This window comes from Hetaerina americana, unplaced genomic scaffold (assembly GCF_022747635.1).
Source record: "Hetaerina americana unplaced genomic scaffold, ioHetAmer1.1.p SCAF_5, whole genome shotgun sequence".
Classification (NCBI taxonomy): domain Eukaryota; kingdom Metazoa; phylum Arthropoda; class Insecta; order Odonata; family Calopterygidae; genus Hetaerina; species Hetaerina americana.
In genome coordinates this window covers 18,722,514-18,740,062 of record NW_027287095.1, presented here as the reverse complement: position 1 = coordinate 18,740,062, position 17,549 = coordinate 18,722,514, and the positions used below count along the sequence as shown (strand labels likewise).

The 17,549-nt window shown below is 37.8% G+C and overlaps 1 protein-coding gene across 3 annotated transcripts in view; it reads left to right on the top strand.

Annotated features, from left to right (window-relative positions):
- The window catches only part of LOC139693900 (Kv channel-interacting protein 4-like), a 301,982-nt gene that overhangs the window by 204,531 nt on the left and 79,902 nt on the right, over positions 1–17,549 (top strand). For all 3 annotated transcript variants that reach the window (XM_071592223.1, XM_071592221.1, XM_071592222.1), the window contains exon 2: positions 6,588–6,712. In XM_071592223.1, the coding sequence (XP_071448324.1) occupies positions 6,588–6,712 (125 nt within the window). The remainder of the gene's footprint in view (positions 1–6,587; positions 6,713–17,549) is intronic.

Here is a 17,549-nt window from a genome sequence, read left to right as displayed (position 1 = left end):
TGAAACACACACAGATGCGCACCTACCCGAGGGCGAGGTGGTACGTGGATGGGATTGGCCTTTCTTGCACCGGGAACCGGATGCAGCCAGGGGGCGAGGAATAGAGCATATCCGTCCCATATTCAACCACCTTCGTGAGTCCCCTTCAGGAGGGACTCACGAAGGTGGTTGAACTCGGATTCACATTCCGTTACATATTTTTTTCTTTTTTTCGTTTTACCCCATTTCTAATAATAACTAATAATAATTGAGACAAAATTAATTTTTATTGGTTGGTCTTAAGACTTCTCCGCGTAGTCACTATTCAGAGTTACACAATTCTCTCAGCGTTTCTGACTTTTCTCAAAATATTTCGTCAAAAACCAGTTATTCCCCTCTTATTCTATTTGCTAGTCAGTAATAGTGGAAGCCAGGGTGTTTGACATGTGCAGTTCTACACCATTGGCATGTGCATTTCTTCGTGAATGAAGTTCCACACCACACTGCGACACCTACGAGCAGTCTCATTTACGCTCATTCGGATGGTTGCTCTTCGCTCTAGTATAAGGATTGAGTCATCCACGTTCTTCACTGTGGCATCATTACCCGTGATTGATGGCCTTCCACTACTTGGATCGCCGTCTATGTCGAACATGTGGTCAATTTGAAGATTCTTTTCCCACCTCGCAACTGTGTCACATGACGGGCTATAATTTCCATAAACAGTTATAATTTTATCATGGATTCACCGGGTGGTGTAGCCATCAAATTAAGGAGCTTATCAACCTACGAACCTCTACCTTCTTCATGCTGCAAGTTACTTCAATCTATGAATTCATGAAACAAAAAAGTCAATATTAATAACTGTAATTTACAAAAGTATGCTCACAAGGATCACTAAATATTGCAGAATGCATGTTATTCAGTTATCTCGGTTATTTTTTGGTAATTTCTCAAAAACGATACCTCCACGTAGTTGTAGTTACATGGTATTTGAAAGATGACATTTTTTGGGGGTGCAACTGTCTTCCTTGAGGAAGAATTTTCTGCATTTTCGATTGCACTCACACACACGCACATATATATATATATATATATATATATATATATATATATATATATATATATATATATATATATGCGGGTCGCGGTACCCAGTGGGTAGAGCGTTGGACTTATGACCGGAGGGTCCCGGGTTCAATTCCCGCTCTGCAGCTCCACCCAAGCTAATGTGATTTTTCGCGTACCAGGTCTTCCTGGGAAGCCATAACCAGCACAGGGAAAGGAACTGGCCCCCCTACCCTGATGTGTGAATTTTCACACGCCGTATAGGGCTTAGTACTGGGTGATCTCTACCATCATCTACTAAACCGACCTTCGGGTTGATTACTGCGTTTATGGTTTTTTTATGGTTATATGTATATATATGGTTGATTACTGTGTATATATTATATATATATATATATATATATATATACATATATATATATATGTATATATACATATATATATATATATATATATATATATATATATATATATATTATATATTATACATAGATATATATATATATATATACATATATATATATATACATATATATATATATCTATGTATATATATATATACTCATTCACATGGAAATAGATATAAGGAAAGGGATGGGAACACACATAAAAGACGCATGCAAGAAAGGTGGCGAAGGAGGAATTGAGCAGATCACAAGTGCAAAAATATTACCCTGACCTATATATACTCCTTCTATTGATTTAGGGAGTATGCAAATAAAATGAGCTCACGAATAACCAATTATCACTTTGATCACTTAAGTGCTTCATGGGGTAGCATAGTTTCTAGGGCCGTCAGTTAGCTACCCGATGGAAAGTAAAGGAGCCGAATCAAAAGAAATAGAATGGTTTGGGGCGTCACTTTGTGGAAGCGATTCATATCAGAAAAGAAAATACTTTGTTTTTCCGCATATATTTTATTATTCACGACCTTGGTTTAGACTTACAAAGTCATCATCAGGTGACCCTTTGAAAGACGAAACCTAGGTCGTGAATAATTAAATATATGTGGAAGAACAAAGTATTTATTTTTCCGATATGAATGAAAAGGAATAACGGAAACTGTCACTAGGTACCAATGAAACTGTCAAAATAGGTACCACTAAGTGCTCACTCTCTCTTTCAGTCTTTCTAAAATTGTTTTCGCTATAATTTTGTGAAATTAGATTTCCTATGTTGCTGCGGTAAAACATGAAGCTGTGGCAACCATACATGTTTGAGAGCAACATTATTTTCTGGTTAGGGGGTACCATGAAAGGGGGATCTGGCATGTGAAAAATTGGCTTTCCTTGTAACAATATGCTGCAGTACCTCGCAAAAAATTTAACACACAAATCTTTATTTGCTTGAATAGCAATTTTTTTCTGATTTTGATGAATGCATATTTTTCACCACGCTATGCAATGAAACAGTTTTTTTTATTGATCATTAATCCTGAGATTGAAATTTAAATTCAAAGAGAATTTTGAACCGAGGAATTGACCGCAATATCGGATGCAAATATTCTTCAAAATTGGTTGCCTCAATGGGATATGAGGAAAGGAGAGGTTGGCACTCTCATTTGTCCATAAATTCCAGTGCGGCTGACGTTGGTACCCTCCGGGCAGTTCCCATCATCGCCGTCGTCCCAACAGTAAAGCCCAAATGATCGGATGGTTCGCTCGGTCGGGTTATTAATTTTTCACCGCGATTGTTTCCCTTCTCTTCCCCTCATACGTGAATATGTGATGTTCCTTTTTGTTCCACGCGTTGGAAAACAAATTAACACTATTGGCTTTTGTTTCCATGGAGACTCGAGATACAAACTTAAAATTCATTGCCAGTTTGAGTTCAATAATCCAATGAAAAATTTCTCTGACAGCTACGTGCAAATGTGCCCTCTAATGTCTGCCCACCGAGTGCTGAAAATTCACAAAAATATGAGATTTTTTCAAAGCATCCAGAACAATTTATCAAGTACCATAACGTCATTAAGTAATTAATCCAATCTCTATAGATATGGAAAATGTAGACTTATCCAGCCAATTGTATTGGAAATACAATAAATCGTCAGCTTCGTTTGACAGAAAATAATTTCAATGTTCTGACTTCAGAATGCTTGGGGCTAACAATTACAAGCACTCATTATTCTAAGAAGTCAATGGACTGACAGAATGAATGTGTAGACGGAGTATTTGATAACGGTCAATTGTTACCAAGATACTGATGAATTAATGTTTCATTAAAACTGCCGTTAAAAAAAGATAACAGCTTTGCCCTATAGCGTAGAGGTTATTGCTTTTATCTTGAATTCCGAAAAATTCAAATGTTGAAAAATTTTAAAATATGTAATATTGCAAGTGTGAAGAAGTGGCAGTGTACCTAAAATAAGTCCAAAAATTCTGCTTTAATAAAAAAGCACACAATGAAATTCCGTAGGCGTGTGTGTGTGTATCTACCAATGATTGGAGACTTCAAAGGAGAGAGGCGAGACACGGCTTGGTTCCCGATCTCTCATTACACACCCCTCATTACACAAAACAAATTGTAAAGCAAATCTTAATATAACTAATATGCATTTTCCCGGTGATTAGAAAAGCAAAGGAAGTTAAAAGCGCGGTAAAACTCTTTATGAACAACCATGAGGTTTCATCGCCCCTCCGGAAAAATGATCCCCTTTCGGAAAGCAACCATTTTGCAAACTAAAGCAACGTCTTTAAAACAACATGGCCAAAAGACTTCACGCACCCGCTCCTTTCTCACTATCCTCCTATCCATGCAACCGACAACGTTATAATTGCTGCTATCTACCACATTCCTCAGAACTCTTTTGCCCCCATGGCACACATGCATTGTTCCATGTATTCGCACTCTTCTGATCTTAAGACTTTCGATTTTTCTTGTAAATTCCAATTTATAAAATGTGCAGTTATAAATGCACGGCACGAACCTTATCATTGATGCAATATCGTGCACAGATTTCTCCGAGCCAGCCCTCGCCGATACTCATTTGCTCTCCCAATGTGAAAGGTCTTCTGCCGCTTCGGGTTCTCCCGTGCACGCTTTCCTCTCAATTGGGCTTTCGTGACGCATGTTGCATCCAAGACGCTTGTTACTTCTTCTTTTCAGAGTTTCGAAATCAACCAATAAATTAGACTGAATCAGGTGCGTGAAGAATAAACTGGTCTGTTTTTTCTGGGCACATGAGATATTCCAGGCTTAACCTTAGGGAGCAGCCTTATCCACATTCTCTCAACGCATGATTTCTTGCTCGGAGTGGGGCCTTCTTTGGGTCATAGTCGTCCATAATTTTTAACGTTGTTGGTTTAAAAGAAATTGAGTTTTGAAAATTGTCGGCCATAAGGCCGGTTTATTTTCCCAGGTGACGTAGAAAGTGGATATATTGGCCAGAAATAAGAATCACGCAATGGGATGGGATTATCTCCGTTTGTTGGGATTGTAAATTTTAACAGTAATTGGATTTATTTTCCTCTTTCCCCGCAGTTGAGCCATCTTTGCCCCATGTGTCTGAAAAAATTCATTTATATCGCCTGATGATGGCATTCGAAGCATGTTTAAGTGTATTTCTCTTTCGAAAGTCGGCGGCAAATTCATGAAATCAGTTAGGTTGGCTGATGACCAAGATTTAGTTTGTCGGTCATCCAAGGGGTTGCAAGCATTGCTGAATGAATTAGCAATTCAGTGCGATAGATATAGGATGTGAAAACATATAAATGGTAATAAAAAAGAGAAAGACTAATTTAAACTTTTAAATAAAAATAAAAAGAGAAAGTCTAAGTTAAACGCTCAAATGGAAGAGCGAATCAGGTCGAACAATTTACGTATTTCGGAAGTGTTTTGGACCAAAATGGTGAAAGTAATAGAAAGAAACGTTGCAAGAGGCAAAGAAGCTTTCAAAAGAAAGAGGGAATTGATGACAGGGACGCTGAATAAAACTGCCGAGAAAAGACTCATTAAAACTTAGACATAGAGCATAGTTATTTTCGGCGCGGAAACATGGTCATTGAAGAATGGTAATAGATGTAGATTGGAGGCTATTGGAATGCGGGTGTGGAGGAGGATGAAGAATGTGAAATGGACCGGAAGGAAAACAAATGAGGAAGTACTTGGTATGGTGGGCGAAGAGAAGGGTTTGTTGGGAGAAATACTAAGTAGGAAGGAAAAATGGATGAAGGGCGTATTGATCGGCAGTGGGATGTTGAAGAATGTGATAGAGGGGAGAACGTTAAGCAAACGAGGAAGGGGCAACGATAGGTAAGGGATATTAGACGGAATGAAGGGAGGAAGGAAGTATACAGGGATGAAAAGGGACTTATTGTAGAGCAGGATGGTGGGTTGTGTTTTGTTAGGAGAGAAAATATTTTTATTTGTTAGTGTTGCATATTCAAAATCTACCTCAACCGATAGATTACCTATAATAATATTTTTCGGACGATTTCCGGATACTTTCTGAGATCATGGTGAAGGACTGCCAGTAAATGTACCAAGGTATACTCAAAGAAAATAATGTGTACCTTTTGCACTACGTGACACAAATGATGCCTATGTTAAGCATTAATCGAAAAGGCGGGCACGGTTTAAGGTCAGATGGTTGTGTTTAAATTTTGGGGATATCACTTTGGGAAATAAGTAGTATTTCTCTATTTTTCTCCTAAATAAGTAATCACGAGTTGCGGGTAACTTCCGAGCGTTTCAACAAACAGCTTCATGAAATGGGTTTGAGAGCAACTTCCCGTCCTTCAGGTGAGACATACCTTCAAGACTCCATTTACTCTCAAGCATCCATAGCGAAACTAATATGCGAAACGGATAACAACCAATCAATAACTTTCAGTTTTAATACATTTATTCGGTGTTTAAACTATATGTTTCTAATGTTAATAATAATAAAAATATTTTGATAAGATTTAATAAATTCTAAGTTTAATTCAATTGTAAACATACCTTTGATTAGCTTTTGAAATATGAATAATGGATAGCCATCGACTTTAATTGAGGTGATCCGATTCCTTGCCACTTGGAATTCATTATCAGCTTCTTTTCTGCTTTTCATGGATCATCTATGTAGTTTCCCACTGTCGCGAAGTTAAAAGTGTTTCCAGCCTTTTAACTGATGTGGTGTATTTTTACGGTAAGGAACTACCATAAGAAAACAAAACATAAGGAAGCAACCTTCACTGCACATACCACATATGTCCTGAAATACCTGCTCTTTGCACTTGTTGGTACATCAACAGCCAACACCTAAATTTGGTTCTTCTTTTCAGAATTTCTTTTATTAACATGGAGCTTCTTTTGTAAATCTTACAAATTTGTCTGCCGATGATAACATTGATTGAATTTTTCGTCGGCCAAGCCTGCTTGGTGCCCGTGGTTTCCGGCATATCGGCTTCTGTATTCTCACCCTGTATGGACCATTCCATCAAAATAATGGAGTCAATAGTTCGAGCATGTTTTTTATCGTAAAATCTTCAAAACAATATATCCTTGTGACGTTCTAAGCCCTAATATGTCTTTCCCTACTTCTGTTCCATTTGCAGAAGACGAATTGGACGAGTTCAACATCCACGTGGTTCGTCACCGACCGGAGGAACTCAACAAGCTCGCCAACTCAACCAAGTTCACGCGGAAGGAAATCCAGCTTATATACCGGGGATTTAAGCAGGTGAGCCTCCGTAATTTCTGACCTGATAAGCAACTAGGCAAACAGTTGGGCAAACAGCGGGATACTTCGTCTTTTTTATTGCTGAACCATTCAGTATTAGTTTCCATTCAGTATTAGTTCTCGAAACTCGCGCCGAGAAGTCAAATCTTACTGATTATTTTTCCTAGCAGTAATTTTATCCTCTCGTGAAATATATTTTCCAATTTGTGATTCTATTTTGAAAAACCAAATAATCTTTATTATGATACTGATACAAAAAGAAGGAATTTCGTGTAAAAAGATGCTTACCCTAGTAAACTTCTCCGTTTTGGAATATCGTAAAGTAAAAGAAGTCTGTTTGGTTACAATGAATCTTCCTCAGAACTTAGGGATGGTGCCGTCTTTTAAACCAAAATTTAAGTAATAATAAAAACATAAATTGAATAGGTAAAACTCAGTAGGAGATATCAGTGGAAATATAATGAAATTCAATGACCAATTTATTGGTTTTATTGTAAGATTTGTGTAAAATTGTAAAATTTAGACCTTTATTATAGGTAATTGTTTGTAACTTTGTTAAAAATGCCTTCTAATAGCCAATCATCCACTTACGGAACTAAGTGTATATTTACAACTATACCTCGCTACTTTGGTAAAAATTAAACTATTGTACTCCAAAACGAGTTCTCTATGTTGTGTTGTACACAATTCTACCCTGCAGAAACATATTTCATTCGGAAACTTGTCCCAACTTGCACCTAAACATATCCATTTTGCACGTAATCAATTGCCATTGATCTCTGATCTACCCGTGTCCGTCAAAATTGGCTTACCCAACAGTTTTATGCTTTTTTTTAAATTAATATGACATCATTTTAGGGGATTGTGCTTTCTGGACAAAGTAATGCTTCACTAAGAAAAGGGAGAAGGTTGACAATTAACCACTGTGTTATTCCAAATCGAGTTTAACATCTTTCTTCTTTCGTTCTTATTATTATCTTCCATGGAACGGTAAAGGAAGTAAACTTGTTCATATTCTCAGAAAGTAGATCGTGTAATTGAAGTAACGAATTGCATCCATTACAGCATGAGGTACATTTCATGAAATGTGGCAGTATTTTGGACGGAAGAGACCGTCGCCGCTGGGAGGGAGTATTGGGAAAATAAAATCGTTGTGAAAATCAATGTTTACAACTAGAATGAATGCATTACAAGTGTTCGGGGGAAAGGCTAATAAGAAAAGAGTGAGCATTCAATTATGGAGAGTGGATACTTGTGGCTCAGAAACTAGGTATTTTAGGAAAGTGGCTGATAAGAGTGATTCTATATGCTGTCACGGGAATTTATTAATTTTATTCACAGTATGGACAAATTGAAATACACTCAAGGACATTTTAGATACTGGTGAAGTGAGAAATGTGAAGTAAACTTGGTAAATGCAGTAAATGGACCGTTTGTTGCCAGGCAGAAGGATTTTCGAATTTTTTTAAATGAGATATTGGAAAATGTTTATGTTGCCATTGAAAAAGATTCTCCAGAATTTCAGAAATACGTGTAGCTCAATTACTTTTTAATAAACACAGGTAGTCCACAGATTATCCAAAATATGTACAGGAATGGTTAGGAGTTTCAGTTCATCCGCGCTTCAAATTCCGCATCGGTGTCGTCTCGATAAGCATCCTTGTTTAACGGTGTGATTCGATGTAGAGAAGCCTCAAACGCAATCATCGTGGAAACTCCAGTGAATTCGAGGTTCAATCCGCCGAGGTGTTTATTCCATCACTCGGTCAGGATGCATGACTCTGAACATGTTCCAGCTGCCGAATCACGGTCCGTGACAAAAAAGAGTAATTGTGGCGAGTCGATGCCCGGTTCAATTTTCATTTTCCTTGGAGAGTAAATTTCACGGGTCACATCTGAAGCGTCCAGTTTGAAGGGTCCTCACATTGGCCGAACGAGCAAATTCACTGCCGTTACAGTTTATGACTCTACATTAATTCTGTAAAATAACTCGGGAAATCCCTCCGGACAATGGGAAGGTCATTCAACGTGCCTTTTTACGATTTAATTACCCTACCTTTTTCAGCCTTCAATTTTTGGAAGTTTTTAATCTCAATGGAAACACAGTAACCGAAATCTACACGTAGAATTTATTGGTTTAAATTTCGAGTTTGAATGAAAAACCTTGGTTCTGGTCATGGAAAGCCCATTATCTCCGATTTTTGGGTAAAACTAGATTGTACCTTAATTTGACTGAAAATTTTGTTTGCCGTAGCATAAGTTAAAAATATGACTAATTTCATCAAAAGAATAAGTCATGACACTTAAATCTTGGGTTTGATTGCTTTTGTTGCAGTCAGAACATAGACCTTTTTGATTTCTATAAAACGTACTTCAAAACGGTAGTAATAGCTAGAGACATATTTACCACTTAAATCCATGGTTTATTGCCTGATTGACTGTGGAAACGCTAATTTCATTGTAAAGCCAATCAACTCGTAGGCAACCGATAGGAAAAAGCCTGTATTCTTTACATAAACAATTTAAAAACTATCATTAATGACTTATTGGTATCATTAGTTGAAGCAACAAAATTCGCAATTACATTCATAGTATTGATGATCCCAATTTATATTACTCGTATCTGTGAACTTAAAGTTAAAATATGCTCTGTGACACGCGGACTTTCTCATGATAACTTGAATAGGCAATAGCAATTGAAACCAGTCATATATTTAGATGAACCAGTAATATATTACAGTAATGAATTGTTAATAATCTTGAAATATGCGATTTATTTTTGCTTCAACTTTAATTATGATTGAACTTAAAATTAAACCACTTGGCTTTTCCACATAGAAAAAATTTTTATTTACTACCTACGTTTCGTTATGGTATGACATCATCAGGTAAAAATACAAGTCAAACACAGTATACTTACTTTTGAACGGAGGGGAAGAGAAGGGAGAGAGGAAAGCAAGGATTGGTTGAGGTAGGGAGAGGGGGCGGAGGAGGAAGAACGGTAACATTGATAAATTAGCAGGCTGGGAGAAGGAATTAATACAATATTGAAAACGTTTTGCTTAGTGTCAGTTCAGTTGGTAGATGGGCGAAGAAAATACAATAACGGGGAACGTGAAGGGTAAAGAAATTCGTTGGTCAAAACATCTCTTCCGTAATCCATGTGCTGAAGTATTTCTAATTACTCCAGCGGTGACCTTTCTTCTCAAAGTGCAGGATTTCGGGGATGAAATCACTGCTGTGACCACAATCTCTCAGAAGTTCGGCGAAGAGTGACGTGGAGATGTTTTTTCGAAAGCATGCTCGGTGCTCCTTTATTCTCGTCTCAAATCTCCTTCCCGTCTGGTCTATGTATATCCGAATGCAGTCCTTGCAGAGGAGTTTGTACACCCCACTCTTGTGTGTGGGTTTAACTTGTTCCTTCGTGTGGCATAACAGGTTGATTAATTTTGTTTTATTGTAAAAGGCCGGTCTAACCTTTTCTTTTGGGAGGATTCTTTGTACTTTTAATGACAAGTGGCCAAGAAAAGGGAATCTCCGCTAGCGTGGCTGGTTTTCTGCAGATGTGGGAGAGCTATACGAGGCTAACTTGGCTAAACGGGATAGTTTCTTGTTGTAAAGTTTATGAATTAAGACTTCTCTATACCCATTGTTCACTGCAATCTGTTTTATGACGCTGAGTTTTTAAGAGTTAAGTTATTAAGACTTAGGTTCTCTTTAGACATGGGGATAGAACATGCTCCGTGTACCATGGCGTGGAAGGCTGACAATTTTTTAGCGAAGCAGTGCCTAGAATTATGGTGAATAACTTTGTCTGTATAACAATTCTTCCTGAAAATGTAAAAATCAAACCTTTTGTTTTTAATTTTAATATTTACATCTAGAAAGTCGAGGGATCCATCTGCTTCTAATTCCTACCTACCCCAATCCTTGCTTTCCTCCCTCCCTCCTCTTCCCCTCCGTCCAGAGGTAATTATACTGTGTTTGACTTGTATTTTTACCTGATGATGTTATACCATAACGAAACGTAGGTAGCAAATAAAAACATTTTCTATGTGGTTTAATTTTAAGTTCAATGTGAAGATGTTCCACCAAGTGACGCCAGAAACTGTTTTATTTAATTATGATGCATCAAAAAAAAATAATTCATTCACCTCGGGACCGATTAGGTCTCCAAGATCACACTGCACACAATGATAGAAATGGACTTTATTCTAGTAAACGAAAATGTTCCGTTAATTTAGGTTTTAATTTTGAAAAGTATAAATCATATTGTGCAAAAATTATTTCCATCTATGGTGCGTGGAAATGAACTACGTTAGGGTTCTGAGCTGGTAAATTGGTGTCCTTTTGTAAGTTCCAGTCAGCCTAAGCGAATAGGACGCGGATTGGGAGAAGTTTGGGCAGATACTCGTAATTCAAGGTGGGTAATAATTAGATGTCAACCTCGACATGACAAAAGGAACCACCCAGGGTAAGATTCACATCTCTTGCCCCGTGTGGCAACTTAAGGCGGGGGTCTCACCACTTCCATCTCCCCTCCCGAGAACCCCAGCACTAATAGGGTTATTTATAAATATTACGGATGATATGACAATAATGAAACTCGATATCAGCTGAAAATTCAAAGCAGTAGTATTTTCAATGCAATGAGCAGCACTTTCTCCTTAATTTCCGCGAAATCGGAGCCTTCAGATTTAATTCTATAGAAGCAAACACGCATGCAGTACAGACATGACTCAATCTCGGATCGCAACGCCAAGGTTTTAGCAGACTGGAGTGCTTTCAATCGGATTAATCCAATCTATTATAGCATTGAAAATCCAAAATAAACAATGCAATGCAAAGAGCAGAGTCGGTGGAAAACAGAGGCAGGATGAGATGAGTGTGCTGTGTGGAAAGATTAAAGCGCTGCCAGGAAGTAAGGAAGGGTAATCCATGTGGAATTATCAGATATGATGAGAAAAACAATACAGAAAAGTTAAATGAAACGGAAAGGATTCAGGGGAGATAGAGGGATTTCAAATAAAACACACGGCAATACGAGGACTGTGAAGAAAGTAACTTACGTTTTGGTCTAGCGTGACGGTGGGTAGGACTAGATCCCCCATCTTTGTGTTTAAACGTCCCTACATTTAGTGCGTATCCTACTGTGGTAGTGTGCAGACTATAGTAGTAGTAGTATTTAGGGAAGGCGTCCGACAGCTGAGGTCATTTGCGCCATTAGGAATGGACAGGAAAGGATGGAGGGTGAAGAGAAAACCGGTATTAGCCTACTATTATCGAAAGGCGCCAAGGGGTCCGCAGCTTAAGGTCCCATCCGACGGACGGCGCACTCGCTCAAAGTTCCCTCATCAAAGCACTTCAAGCAGGGATCTAGGTATTACAGAAAAATATTCGAGGCCACCGGGATTCAAACCTGGGCCATCTGGGTGGGAGGCCAGTATGATAGCCAGCACACCATCTCGATCCCCTGCATACTGTGGTGGATCCCACGCCGGAGGACACCGATCGCAAATTCTGCCCTGTCTGCTGCATTTTGCGCGCAGTTCGTGTCTTTAGTACAAATTATTACGACATTTAACTCACTTTTGGCCATTATTACAGGTGTAGATGTATGAATGGTAGAATAGTTTTGCCAATATCGAAGCAGTTTTTATGCAAAAGAGAAAGGAGTGTGGAATAATTATGTGTGCGAATACGCGGAGAAGACGGTGCAGCAGCCATTTTAATACGGTAAGCTTTGGAGTGTTAGAAATGCGAGTGATTCCAGTCATTAGCTGACTTAGTGTAGCCTCGCTCCGTATAGCATAGATGACAGAATGAGATATTCGGAGCTCTTGAGGAACTTTGAGGTTGTTGGCCAACAGGATAGAAGGGTTGTGTATTTTCAGCCATGCACCAATTACGATTGAATGCAATGAATATTTAAAAACATGTGATTGGCAAAAAAAACGGATTTGAATAAATAGAAAAGAAATGAGGGCGATAAGGGATATTTGCAAATGTCTCAAAGGATTACTTTACCCATTTCAGTGGTAAAAATTACATCTTTGAAGTTAATTTACATGAACAATAATTATTTTTAAGAGATTAGTTTATTAAAAAATGTTTGTTAGTCGCTATACTTTGAGTTCTTTTGGAGAAGCCGTGGGTGAACTTAGATCGAACAGTATTTTTTCACCATTGTGTTTTCCAATTTTGGAAAAAGAAGAGAGTGGTCGATTCGAAGTCCGCCCTTCCCGTCGGTACACGGTTTGTCGCTTAGATTCGTCGCGAGAGAGCACTGGAGAGTGTAGGGGAGTTCCGTTTCGGGAGGGGAGCGTTTCGGTGGTCCACTCAATTCCCTAAATCGTGAGCAGGGCCGGGGGAGGTGGAGGGAAACCCTTGCCTCCCCCTCCTGCCACCGCTCGCGTCAAATCACGTTTTCCACTCCGTTTCGCTCGTTCAGTCCAGTCAGTTTGAAACGCTTTATTGTGTTTTACAGACTCAGTTGCCTTCATGGACTTCGAAAATTCTAAATCTCGCCGGGAGAAGAGCAGCGAATGCAAAAATTACTGGCACCGAAAGTGGACACACCAATAGTGAGAAGGGATGGCGCACAGCGAATTTCCCTCACCCTCTCAACGGAGGTTAAATTTATTCCTCCTAACTAATAAGTGGATGGTATTCTTTTTATTATTTGCAGTATTCTACCTGTCACAGCAGAATTTTGATGAACCCATGGGGCGAAGCTTGCTCAGGACAGCGCCGCGAATACACACACACCCTACATATTAAAATAAATCATTTCTCAAGTCCTAAAACTCTCTGTCTCTCTGTACTCCGTTAAACTGGTATAATTTTTCATGTTTGATTCCCAATTTCCAAACATGCTCCCTTTCTTTTAATCCTCAGCATTCAATATCCACGTCATATGACCTTCTTATTTTGTCTTCAAAATATTGTACATTTTAGTTCGCTTAAATTATAAGGCAGATTGAACAAAACCTAATAAACTAAGCACCCCATATCAGAAGAATAATACGTCGTTGAAGAAAGTCAGTAGGCAAAACCTTCCTGAACTGCAAAAAAACTGTAATCACAAGAAAAGAGGTCCTCTTACGATCATTTTTATTGGGGTGTATACAGCTAGTTTATCTTGTTGTAGTACCTCTCCCGATTTTTTAAGAATTTTTTTTTTAACCTCCACTTCTTGCCTGAAGTCATTTTGAATATCATTTGTACTTGGGATCTCAAAGCACAATCTTAGGACGAAATAATTATTCTTCAATGAGAGCTTGAGTGGGTTCATGCGTTTTTTGAGAATCTATCTGACGAAATTCACTCTCCGATTATGCAATATCTAACCAAATGGACTCTGGAAAACCTCAAATGCTGAACCCCTGGAAAACTTGCAAATGATCACTGACTTACAATCTAAGAAAATAATTTTGCATATATGAGGTTTGGGTAATCTACCAGTTTAGATAGGTTTTTTATGATCAAAACTACCAAAAAAATATCTTGTTTATTGGAGGTGGCTGAGGAACTTAGCACAGAAATGTCGAAACAATTTAAAATTGTAGCTTAAGGTACAATTACCGATCCCCGCCGTGTTGCAGACATGGGTGAAAACATTGTAACTCAAATAGCGAACAATGGTAGCAAGTTTCTCCATTTTTCCATGGACATCTGTTCCACCTCTCAACTGCTTGTGTTCATTAGATGTGTGGATGAAAACATGAATATAATACAAAAGCTGGCTTCCCAAATATCATGTATGGCACTGTTACGGAGAGGATATATCCAATGAAATGAAAAAAAGCATTTGCTGATTATAACTTGGACTGGACTAACCTCAATTGTCTTACTGTTGATGGAGGAAAGAACATGAATGGCATAAAGGAAGGCTTGGTTGAACAAGTGAAGCAGATGAGTAATGAGAAAAACATTTCACCGCCAATGTTCCTGCGCTGTATTATTCACCAGCAAGCTTTGTGTGCTAAATATGTGGACATAAGCAGATTAATGAATCCAAAGGTGAAGATGGTGAAAGTGATAAGGCCACATGGGCTCTACCATAGACAGTTAAGAGATGTGTTGAAATATACAGACACAGAATTCTACGATTTACCATATTACGCAGCAGTAAGACGGGTAAGTTGTGAGAAAGTTCTGAGCAGAGTATTTGAATTAAGAAAGGCAGTAGGTGGCTTCCTTGAAAGTAGAGGCAAGCCACAGCCAATGCTGTCTGATGAAGAGTGGGTGTGAAAATTGGCCTTTGCTGCAGACATAACTAGCCATTTATATTTAGTAAAAGTACAAGGAAAAAATCTAGCTTCTGATATATACACCCATCTAAAGGCCTATCTACAGTTGTCTTGTTGTCAGAGCAAGTGCAGGGCAACAAATTGACGCACTTTCAGCAGTGCAAGGTTTTCGTGGCTGAAGCAACAGCTGAGATCCCCACGCCATTTTAAGCGAGATCATCAAAGATCTCCAGCTGCATTTTCAGGAGCGGTTTTTTGTTTTTATTCAAAGGCAGAAGATGTACGACTTTCAAAACGTTTTTGAAGCAGATATGGTCAGTTGCCCAGATGAATTGCAGCTGGAGGTCATTTAGTTGTAAGCAAATGGCCTCCTTGGGACAAGTTATAAGAAGGACTGGTGGGTTTTTACCAGTTTTTGCCCAAAAGCAGACACTTTCCTTGTAACAAAACTTTAGCATTTAGGTACCTTTCAATTCCACTAATTACCACTAATACAGGTGTTCATATGTAGTGTGTAAATATGTTATTAAACAATAACGGAATAAATAATGTTAAATTATTAATCAAAAACAATATCTATGTTTCGATTGTTTCTTATTTGGACCTCGAGTTGGCCCCCAAACTGCTGTCTTATTAATGCAGCCCGCGGGCTGAAAGTTTTGGAGACCCCTGCCACAAGAGGTATAAATGTTTAAACTAAACTCTAATATATTTTTATTCTAATTGAATGCGGAGTCTTTTAATATAATATTCAACCTCAGTTTTCGGACTTTAAATTCAAAAATCTACAGGTAGATGGCAATACTGGTAGATTAAGTATTTCCAAGCACACGAAACTTTGTGCAGGCGCGAAGTTCGTCAAAACTATTTTATGTTCTTCTGCAGCTTGTCTCTTGTATTGTATCTAAAACAATCGGCCTACCCGCGAACCATTTAAGTTCAATGTACAAATTAGTCAATTGGAACAGAGTGCAAAGAATTTTTTAGACTCTTAGAGTTTTACTTCATAAATTGTGTTAATTCAATCTTTTTTAATGAAGGATCTAAGGTTTTCTCAGAAGAATCTTTATTTTGGATCGTTTCAACTAATAATTATTCTAGCTGCTGCACTACGGAAAGTACAAGTGGGGAAGAGTTTTATTATAAATGGAAAACCTCAATATTGGTAATACATCTGCGGAAAAAATGTGATAAGCATATTAACCACTACTACCGATGATAACTGTTTCCCTCGTTGCCTCATCACTGCTCATCCCACCACTATTTCATTCAAGTACAAGCTTCAAATAAGTCACCCATCTCTCTAATCTACATTTCTCAATACTTTCATCAAATTTCCCAAATCTGCTCGGCCGAATATTTCTCAAAATCGACGGAGCACAAAAGTCATTCTGATTACAGTCTATGTTTTTTCTACGAGAGTGTGTGTGTTACGTGTTCCTCTCCTCTATGTTAACCCAATTTGACCATAAACTCCAGCGATGTAGTTGTTTGCACTTTTGTGAAACCCTATATTGATTATTCTCAAAATTATTCTTAACTGAAGGCAGAATTAATCTTAATTTTAAAGTTAACTTCCTAACCTTCACATATTTCTGCTTTGCTCTCATTCTTACTTATTTGAAATGGGATCATTAGTGATCTAATGAACTTTTCTTGACGAATTAATTTACCATAAGTATGCGTATACGTAAGTCAAAAGATTTTCCTATATATTCTCTTGCCATTATTTTACTTGCATTTTTAAAGAATTTGACTAATTCAAAGAAATGTAGGAAAATTAGTTTTAGTAATATAGGTCAATGCAATAAAACTTATTTATCATTAAAATTCAATTAAATCTCTAAACATACAAATGTAAGTAAAGTATTCATCAAAATACTATTTAAAATGAGTAATCAATTTTAAACGTTCTCATAGGAAAAATAGTTTAAGTATGAAGTGTTCCGTTTGAAAGGTTGTGCGCTTCAACCAACACAGTCGCGGTAATTATATTTTAGTAATAATCTATCATCTCCGGATAGATTTGTTATAGGTCCTTGAACTATACAATACTGTACCCATAAGCCCTTAGTATTATGGAACAACATTTCCTTACACCCTATATTAAATTTTACGATAACTCATTCTTTAGCTCGTATATTTATTCCTCCTTTGATTCCCTACATATTCCCATCTTTCCTCCCTCTACCTTGCTTTGCCTGGGCTCTGCATTTTATTACCGTATTCATCACCCTATTACCTCAAAAGCTCCCGAATCTTGCTTCCTTTCTCCAGTAGCTTCTACATCTCCTCACTTTTCCTGCCTTCTGCGAATCTCTCCCAACCACTGTCGCTCATCCCCTACCATGCCAAAAACTTTGCCCTTTGTTTTCTTACCGACCATTCCATTTTTGAAAACCCATTAAATTCTCCACCATTAAATCTGACTTATTTATCATTTTTCCTGAACCAATATGAAGGACCTTTTTTAAATTATATTAAACAGTCTTTGTCTCAAATTGTTTGCAATATTTTCTTCGTTATTATTGAAATATTAGATGCGGAAAAAGTAATTTTTGGCAGATTTTTTAAATTAATAATTG